The 10,152-nt window shown below is 46.1% G+C and overlaps 1 protein-coding gene across 2 annotated transcripts in view; it reads left to right on the top strand.

Annotated features, from left to right (window-relative positions):
• The first annotated feature begins 2,779 nt into the window (after positions 1-2,779).
• Positions 2,780-10,152, top strand: part of LOC119382380 (methylmalonic aciduria type A protein, mitochondrial) — a 45,406-nt gene continuing 38,033 nt past the window's right edge. Inside the window, exons 1-3 of one of the 2 annotated variants that reach the window (XM_037650074.2) lie at positions 2,780-3,154; positions 3,216-3,338; positions 8,956-9,126. In XM_037650074.2, the coding sequence (XP_037506002.1) occupies positions 2,890-3,154; positions 3,216-3,338; positions 8,956-9,126 (559 nt within the window). In that variant the 5' untranslated portion in view covers positions 2,780-2,889. The remainder of the gene's footprint in view (positions 3,155-3,215; positions 3,339-8,955; positions 9,127-10,152) is intronic. The other variant, XM_037650075.2, reaches the window with a different exon arrangement.

The raw sequence follows: 10,152 nt of genomic DNA, 5'->3' as shown, positions 1-10,152 counted from the left end.
ATGGCATCATAACTTCCTCAGCACATTTTATTTATGCGAGGATTTACCATAACGATTCGTAACTATGTATTTTTTACTCCGCACATTTGCATCTCATACCCAAGAGCCTCTTTGTGAGCGGGGTCGGTTGTTCTTACAGTAGTTGACAAGTTAAGACATACATGTGTGACCTAAGCTACCGCAACGTCGATGACATTTTGCAAATAAGCCACATTCTCGCCGTTAAGATACCTCATGAGGTTCTCAGAGCTAGAGCTACACGTCAACATGGCTTTTATATGTTCATTTGTGAGTCCCTCTTACAGACACTGCAACTTGTAAAGATGCTGGAGGCACCCCGACGCGCGGTGCTCGGAGGCAACTTCTGCACCTACTGTGCCAGTCATCGCGTGATCATAGAGGGCGATAGCGAGCTTCGAGCTGGGCCGCCGGGTGGAGTCTACGCGCCGTGACGTCACTACAAGGGCCCTAGATATATCGACGGCACCTACCGCTGTTTACAAACATGGAGTAGGTCTATAGCCAGCTACGAGAAAGTTGAGCATGAACGACATTTGTGGACACGGCGCCAAGCAACCTTGAAAAGGTTACCATGGGTTTTTGCTGCTACAAATAAGCTTTTCAAGCTGTCCACCGAGAAAGCAAACATGGCTGTGTACAAGGTATGAGAAGCCCTTTATCAATTGAGAGTTTTTTCCACACGAAAAGTCTTGTCCACTTTTCTAGCTCTAAGGGCATTCACCCCTCCACATTCCAGCAAAGGTGCACCAGCACCACAAGGGCTTTTCAAAAATTGCTGCAGGAATGTCACGCCTTATTGTGAGGAGCCCCCCGATGCACAGATAGAGAGGAAGGGACTGCACCGAAAATGCTAGTCTGTGCTCAAGGCTGTTTGTGTGGAAAGCATAACTATTGTGCAACATGTCAGCGCCATCATTTGTGGTCGGTTGTACAACAGCCAAACTGAAATGTCACATGGAGCATGCAAGTACGTTGCAGTAGTCACCTGAGAGTAAATGAGGGTGTTCATGTTGATAATGGAGGAGGAGGAGACGACCGACGCCGACACTGGAGGCAGCATCTCCTCTTCAGTGCCGAGGGTCTGCATGTCCTCGGGCACCACTTCCACAAAGTGGGTCGCTGCCTCCATCATCTTGCCTCTCTGCAGTCAGGCTCCCATGCACCACTGGGTTATTGGAACGGAACATTTATTTATTTCCAATTACTATGGGGCTGGGAGTGAACACGTAAATGAAATACCACAGAACAGTTTTACACAACAAATCATTCCTACGGTCAGCAACACTCTTCCACAACAATCAGAGAGGGGGAAAAAGGAAAATACGTTATTAGCAACTCCTCCACAGTGAATCCGTGTTGGTCGCGTTTTGTCTGGATGTGTGTATATGAACTAATAACCAGGCACTTGGCGTGCAACAATACAAAAAGAAAGTTAACATGTGCATCTCTGGCTCGGCTAAGCAAAATGCCGAGTCGTGCTGCAACTCGCTTTGCAGTGTTGGTGGCTTGAGATAGCGGGGAATGCAATCCGCCCGAACAGACCGCTCGTCACCATCATTTACAGAGGAGGTCGTGGTCACCATGAAGTTATCGCAACATGAAAGCCGGCGATTCAATGAAACTTTATACCGTTGTATCACGGTAACTCCTCGCAGAGGTTTATTTTACACTCATATTTAACGAAAAATATTCCCTTAAATGGCCCACGCCGAGAGCAGTGCGCGCCGGTCACGACAGCGCTTGGCTCTCTCGCCCGAGAGAGAGCGCACTGCGAAACGCACGCGACGCGAAGCCGGCCGCTGTGAAGCGCGAGCTTACGCAACGCAGGCTGCCTCAACTCGCCCATTCTTTTTCCACGCGCTTTTCTCAACAGATACATGCGCTCATCGACCAAACGCGCGCTCCCTCCAATGTATTGCCGTTTTTATTGTTTTTTTTTTTTTTTTTGTTTACTTTTCGTCGCTGCTGAGCGTATCAGCTAGTGCAAGGGAAGCTCGCAGAACGACACTCGAGCAGGCACCGGCGGATGCTTCCAACTAACTTCGCGTCCTTTAAAAGAACTCGCGCAGCAGCTCTAACGATTGAGAGCCCCTCCTCAAAGGCGTCGCGACCACAGCCTGGGCGCAAGCAATGAGCGGCCTGCTCGTCAACGAGCAAAATGGCGACTGTACAAAGACGTTCGCTAACACAACTTTTAGGCTTATACATGCTTTGGCCTAAATTTAGGCCTACAACACTCACCTGTGTTTTGGTCGATGAAGGTTTCGACGTCGTAAGCAGTGTCCCTTAGTCCTTCATTCGTAAATTAGCCCGGGAAGCCAGTAGTTTTTAATTAATCGCGGATTTCAATTCATTCGACGCAACGCACGCTTCGATTCACAACGCCATGTTCCTTAAGCCTTCTTCGAGGGAAAAGGTCCGCAGCGCGGTGGAATGGCGCATTGCGAGGACTAACTAGGCTTACAAATTTTTTTATAAATTAGATTTTCGCGGATTTCCATTAAAATATTCGTTTAGCGTAGGGCTAAAAATTATCTGGAGTAATCGCCTTGTTTGTGCGTCATTCCGTTTAAAAAGATGAACTTTGAATGAAATAATTAAAGCACTCTGCAATCTTACGTTTTACGTAATTATTCATGTTTCTAGACAGTTCTAAACACGTTCGTGCTAGTTATATTATAATTTGAAAAATGTGATAGTAAGAATATGTACCCGTATGTACTTCCGGTTTTTAATCGACAGCGACATCACCGTGCAAGTGTATGGTCGGTTTAGCCAGCTTTTGCTTAGCTCTAGCTTAGCTGCTAGTTGTAGCTGCTAGAGTTTGCTCCGAATGCTGTACGTGATCACTGAACACTCCGAAGAGGCATGCTTCTCGTGAGTTGGAGAACTTTGCGGTCGCTGTGCCGCCGCGTCCATACGAAGCCGTCGGCCGAAGCGGCCATGGAATCGGCGCGTGTTCGAAGGCTCTTCGACGGACTGGCCGCCGGCGAACGAGCTGCGTTAGCGCAGTGCATCACCCTCGTCGAGTCCACGGCTCGGCAGGACCACGACGAGGCGCAGCACTTGCTACAGCTTGTCCTTCAAGAGAACAAGGCGCGCAGAAGGGGCCAGCTGGGTTCCTTTCGCATAGGTAGTACACACGACGACGTGTAGTACAGATCCTACTGACTCGTGCTTTCTCTTTCACGAAGGCCTCACGGGGCCGCCTGGAACGGGCAAGTCGACGTTTATCGAAACCTTCGGCAAATTCCTCACCGGTTCTGGCTACAAAGTGGCGGTGCTCACTGTGGACCCTTCCTCAGCTGTGACAGGGGGTAAGCTTTTCTCCACTCTTGTTGGTGAAGCGTGCCACCACCCTCCCATGACTTAGCAGTGCATATTCTAAAATAAATTTGTTGCAAGCTCTGTCTGGCTCTCTCTTGCGCTTTAGGTTGAAACTTGGAAATTTTATGATTACGCCTGATCAAGCTTGCACAAAAGCAGCGGCGCCTCGGTCGCGACAGACTTGTGTTTTGGTGATACCCCGGGCGTGATGACGGTACTGGTGGGGTTTTCACAGAAGCCTGGTAAGCTGGGCCACTTGGTAATGGTTCATTGCGGAACAGCGCAAAAAGAAGGGGCGAAGAAGCCAAGAAGGAGGAGACACTAGCAAGAGAAGCTTTGTTCCCGGTGCAGGGGAGAGGGAAGTTTTGACATGGCTTCTGAAAGCGCCAAGTACGAGACCAAAGAACACAGGACAAGCGCTACTTTCAGTATAAACCCCTGTACGTAAGGAACGGCAGAAACAGAACTAAAGAAGAACAGAAAGAGACGCCAGGGAAGCGTGACCTTCTTGGCTAAGTTTCTTCAGCAAAAAGAACAAAAAATTGACACAGGTTGATAGCATCAACATGTGTGGATAAATGATAAAACTGTGCCATGTGCAGATTCTAAAGCTCTTTGCTACATGCGAGTGGCAATGGTATGTCTTTTTTTTGTTTTTTTTTTATCTGCCGTTCATTTTCTTCGGGGGCCCACGTGTATGCAATGTTTGGCGGTGCCTCACATTAAAAATCTCAGCTGAGAGTCGCGCTTGTTTTGTGTTGTTCTTTCGTGGTGTCATGTATTTTCTGAAGCCAACCAGGCTGATCTGAGTGTTTGCCAAGTTTGTTGTGGCATAGCATACAAACTCCTTTTTGATCGCAGGGGCTTGCAGAGAGTTTTGTTGCTAGAGAAAGTTATGTGGTGCCAATAATGGCGCGAAATGCTCTTCTGCTTTTTACTGGAAAAGCAGATAATGTCACACAAAGGCTAATAGACGTTGTCCAAAAAGGTTGTTCAGACATGGTGAAATGGTGCTGACCACTTAGCAACAAGAGAAAGAGCACTTGTTTTATTGCCGCAGTGACTATCCTGTGGTCCAGACCACAGAATAGAGTGCAGCTTTATTCTGTGGACCACACAATAAACTTGCGCGTTGTGGGCTGTGCAGAAGTGTTCTGTAGCCCAAGCAGCCTACCTCTCTTGACGATGGTTTCTGCGCACCAGACCACAGAAAAGAGTCCCAATCTATTCTGTGGACCAGACCACTGGGTAAACTGTAGCTTTGTTCTGTGAACTAGACCACAAAATAAAGTGAAGCTTTATTTTGTGGTCTGTCTTTTTTGTTCTTCTTTGTGTCCCGTCTGCCGCGCAGTTTGCTACTAGAGGATGAAACCTTACCAACTCGCCCAACTTTCGATGCTTGTTGCACCTTTATTTTGTGGACCACACAAAAGAGACTTGTGCTGTGGACCGTGCGCACCAGACATCGCTGTTGCTTAAACAGCCCACCTCTCTTGATGACGGGTTTCTCTCACAAATTGGTAGGGTTTATTCTGTAGTCTAATTCACAGAATAAGTACTGCGCCCTCCTCTCTTGACGACAGCTTCTCTCGTGAATCGTAATATTCGCTCACAGATTTGTGAATAAGTCCGGACCAATGGGGTCATTTCCGGGCATAGTACGCGAGATGGAAGACGCTTATGCGTGAAAGGTTCGAAATGCGAAGGCGAAGCCCACCTTTGGCATGCTTGCTGGTCTGACATGCCAAAGCAGGTAAACTTGTCGTGAATTGAAGCAGCAAAAAGAAGGCGTATAATAACAAATGAGAGCGGTTCTAAAAATTTCTGGACCTGATCTATCGAGTGCGGAACACTTAAGTCGCTTTCACCACAGTACATCTGTGTCATGCAAAAAGAAAATGTGCACTAAGATCTGCATGGGAGACTCAAATTTTGAGTGATCCTTCCGATTGTGCGAACACGGCCACGGATCACCCGAAGAACAGCGTCAACGCCACCGCGAGAAGGGAATCGTCACGACAAAGGGCGACGCTACGGAAATATTCTGGCTCTGATTTCTCGCGTCAGGACACACTTCAGTCACTTTCACCGCAGTGCATTAATGTCGTGCAAAAAAAAGTGCACTGAGATTGGCAAGGGGCTACTTTAGCTGTTTCTGTAAAGTTTTCAGACGTTGACGATCATACAAGTACTCGTAATTATACGGCGCGTGCAAGTGTATCTAATTAAGTGACAAAGTGTGCTGTGTCCAGTGACAACTGGTAGGTTCTCTCCAATCTTATTGCGCATTTTTTTTTTTTTTTTTGCTTGACACAGGTGTACTGCGGCGAAAGTGGCTTAAGCGTTGCGTACTCGATGGATCAAGGCCAGAAAATTTTATACACACTGTCATTTGTCATTGTTTTCTTTTTGTGGTGGTGTTAGCGTTCTTTTTTGGGTGATTTATGGCCGCGCCCATTCAGAAGGATTGCTCAATATTCGAGTCTCCCGTGCAAATGTTAGGGCACTTTTTCACGACACAAACGTACTGTGGTGAAAGTGACTTTAGTGTTCCGCACGCGATAGATCAGTTTCACGAAATTTTAGAACCGTTGTCATTTGTTATCATTATACGCCTTCGTTTTGCTACTTCCGTTCACAATAACAAGTTTATCTGCAGCTGATATCGATACTGGCATATGTCAGAACATTGGAATCTTTCACGCATACGCGTCTTCAATAGCGATTCACAAAACGGCGAGCACATATTGAGATTCGCGAGAGAAGCTGTCGTCAAGGGAGCTCGAGCTTTGGCAAATTGAAGTCTTCATGGGGTGGGTTCAGTTCCTTCTGAGGGCATTAACAGTGCCTGTTCTGTGGGCCAGACCACAGAATGAACCCTCGCAATTTGTGACAGAAAACCATCAAGAGAGGTGGGCTTCAGAACATTTCTGCACAGCGCACAAGTTTATTGTGTGGTCCACAGAATAAAGCTGCACTCTATTCTGTGGTCTGGACCACAGAATAGTCACTGTGTTTTATTGCACTTGCATGACATTCCATTGTAAGTGCTGACTCTGAACAGAAAGAGATTCCTCGTGTGGCTGTAGCTTTGCTTCTGCCAAGAATCCAGCTGCATGGCACTGCTCTTTTAACTATTGCTCATGTTGCCGCCTTTATTTGTTGTTTCGCACTAAGTGGCCTTAGTTTTATGCTCAGGCACTCCTGCCAACTTTTATAAGAAAACTTTTTCTGGCTCTCATAGCAATGCGTCGAGCCTGTTTTACTGCACGGTATAAAAATTGGATTTATCTCTCATACTAACGAAATGTTTGTCTAAGGGAACGGAAATTTGGGCAAGTTGGTTTGCATTCATTTTAAAAACAGCGCAGCAAAACGAAGACAGTATAGAAAGAAACAACCCGTACCGTTGTTTCTTTCCATACTGTCTTCGTTTTGCTGCGCTGTTTTTAAAATGAAATGTTTGTCCACCACGAAGGTTGTAAAGCACTTCCTAAGTTTATTTTTATTTTCTCCATATTTTTTAATATTCTTAAGTTTAATCGTGGCAGTTATCCATACTGAATGTGCATCGTTGAAACTTATACACGTAAATTCTTACACAGATCACCTAGTACATCCAAAATTACTGGCCATTGCATCAGAAACCTAATGGTGGAGTGATCCGAGTGCATTTTTCAAGCCCATTGTACTGAAAACAAAAGAACCAACTCTTCTTCCAGTGTAACTAAATAGCTTATCCTTTCAGTCAAAAATAAATCCTAAGTTTATTGCATAAATGTGCAAGAAAAACCTGTACACATTTCAAAAATAAATTTCTTGCTTTATAAGCGTATCAAAATAAAGAATTGACCTTGCAGTTGTCTTCACCAATGTTTATAATATTGAATTGAAGAAAGCAAAGTGTGAACATAATCAGAGAAATAGATACTTGCCAGAAAAAGGCACCGAGCAGCATGGGATCAATGTGCAGGCACGCTGCGTTAGGGTTGTTTAAAAGTGCTCCACATCTGACTGCAGTCACTTAAATAAATAGAGGGGTTGATATATATAGAAAAATGAAACATAGGCAAGCTTTGGTAAAAACAGAGACCATGGCTTGCACAGTGTATAGGTGTCATGCTGAAGAGTGCGCCTAAGATCTGTCGTAGGATGCAGCACACGTGCACAAGCTGCTTAATCGCAGGGGCCAGTGTGATTAGTGGCGTCGAAGGACTTTACTGGCAATCACTCTGAGCTGTCCGTGACATTGCCTTGAGACATATGAAGAATGCATGCCAGTCCCCAATTTCGAGGTCCCCAGGTTGACAAGTATGTGAGAAAGAAATTACTCACGCGATGCTCTCAACAAAGCCTACACCAAGGCATACCTTCCTGATGATATCACCTCTCGGAGCAGCCTTAACATGTTTCAACACAAAATTGACACACGGCACAGCACTGACTTTCAAATGAAGTTTTATTGAAGAAAACGAGGACATCAAAAGACGAACCGAGCACCTCGTGAGCAACCCGGCCATGGCCCAATTAACTCAAACTATTCTTTACAGCTAGACATGGTCATTGCAGAAGACTGCAAAAGGCACAGGATAGCTGGAGATCCTTATCCTAACAAGGAAACTTCATTATCCATTAAGTCAATGGATGGCTGGCTGACACATTGATGCTTTCTTATTTACAATAAATGCCTCCATAAACTTTACAGGGTGCCTAAAGAGCATGTATGCTTTATCAAAAAGTCTGTTACACTCCCAATTGGGACAATGCAAAAACGAGTGTGAATACACAATTCTGATCATGAAAAACACCTGACGACTGCATGAAAAAGGGATCGAATATACCCCTTTCTCAGTGTAAGGAACAAACTTCAGGGCATGTTTCATACTGCAGTGCTGATTGGTTCTACTCCCTTTGCCATCTATACACCTATTTATGGCCTGGCAAATTCCCTATAGCTTGGCCCTACTTGAAAACCCAACTTTTATCTTGAACTTAGATGCGACTTTCATTAATCTATCTGAAAAAGAATAAACATATGGGCACAGATGAAATGGCTAAAATCTTCTTCATTATTACTCTTTCGTGAAGGCTGCCTCTTAATTTCTCAAAGCAACTTATCGCAACTCGTAGAAATAACCGAATTAGGATACCCTGCTTCATGCAGTCTTTCCACCCGATTTTCCAGCTGATGGGTGTAAACATTTCAAAGGAAGTTCTCTATTCAATACAGTAGGTACACAACTGCGACCATCCACATTTAAGCCCTTTCTCTAAGAGATTTGTTAATTGTGCTTGCCATGGAAACTCTAAGCTGTCAGAGTCTGGAAAAATACAGTGGCACCATTTTCCCTCCCCTTTCAAGGAGCATTCAGCCTGCCTTGCTGTAGAACAACAATCTGCCATGTGCCGTGCCAGTATTCCCGCAACCTTGCTCTTCTCCCCTTTTGAGGAGAATGAGCGATGTGTGCACAGATGCACTGCTAAGGTGTCCTCCCTGTCTTGGGGTGAATGGCACTGTACAAGTATCTTCCCCTGAGCTTCTAGTGAACTGCGGCTGTGTTCCTTTACTTTAGAATAAAGTTCAGTTTGCGGTTTCATATCCTTCAGGATCTCTGCTTGGAGACAAGACTCGTATGATCCAGCTGACCAGGGACCCAAATGCCTACATTCGGCCATCACCGACTCGAGGACATGGTGGCGGTGTAACCCGCACTACATGTGATGCCATACAGCTCTGTGAATGCGCAGGCTACAATGTCGTCCTGGTCGAAACAGTTGGTGAGTTCTGCAAAGATGGAGTTCTTTGACTGCGGCAGATGCTGTGGGATCGCGCAGGCTCAAGGAACACAACGAGTGCATTTTTATTTGAGTCTTTTACATTGTTATTCCACTAGCAGAACTATTCAACCGATAGCATGTCAATGCAACACACTGCGGTACCGACTATGTTCGACTCATCACGCCAGAATAACGGGCGAGTAAAGTTTGCCCCTGCCAGAAACTGAAGCCAATGTCGCTTGCAAATCAGGTCTCACGAACAGAGGTGCATCCAGAAGATTGGGAAGGAGGGATCGTCCTGCCACGGCCGCTGGATGAAAATTGGCCGCGTATCTGCGTGCTTCGCTGCATATGTTGTCTAAAGACGATAGAAGAGGCGCTGCGTGAGATATGGACGCCATCTGGCAATACGTCGGGAAACATGAGTGCTGTGTTGCGGGCTGGCAGTCCCGGCGCAGCAGCAGGCGAAGACTGGCGGTGACCAACGCGACCGGCGGGGACGCCAGCCAGCCCGAACACGCGGTTTGGCGCGAAGCGCTGAAGCAGAAGAAACGTCCGCACTCAACGAGTACTCTCCACACACTCTTTTATTTACACGTCGCCTGGGTAAAACAGGAATGCCAGAGCGGCAACCCATGGCATTCGTACAGTGCAATACAGAACCGAAACCGAAACACAACAATGAGCTCGTGCAGAGGGCATGGAGGAAGGCAAGTTTCAGCGCAGCTTAAGAAACTAGGGTCTTTAGAATTACGTATGTATGCATTTTCTATTAAAGTAACACACCACCTAATACTTACCTAGTGATGTTGCACCTCAGATATGCGTAATGTTTGCTTTTTGATCGACAGTGTACACAAGTATGAACCTAGTCAGCCGTTCAAGATGGCTGGCCCTTGGGCAAGTGGTTCAACTTTGGCCGAGTGGCTGAATCGAGTGACGTGCCGACAAACAGAAAGACAGACAGACCAAAATTTCTCCGATTAAGTATCCCAAGAAAGACTATAGTCTTTAAAAGTGCACGGT

The sequence above is a fragment of the Rhipicephalus sanguineus genome, chromosome 2 (assembly GCF_013339695.2).
Source record: "Rhipicephalus sanguineus isolate Rsan-2018 chromosome 2, BIME_Rsan_1.4, whole genome shotgun sequence".
Classification (NCBI taxonomy): domain Eukaryota; kingdom Metazoa; phylum Arthropoda; class Arachnida; order Ixodida; family Ixodidae; genus Rhipicephalus; species Rhipicephalus sanguineus.
This window is presented reverse-complemented; position numbering and strand designations above follow the sequence as displayed.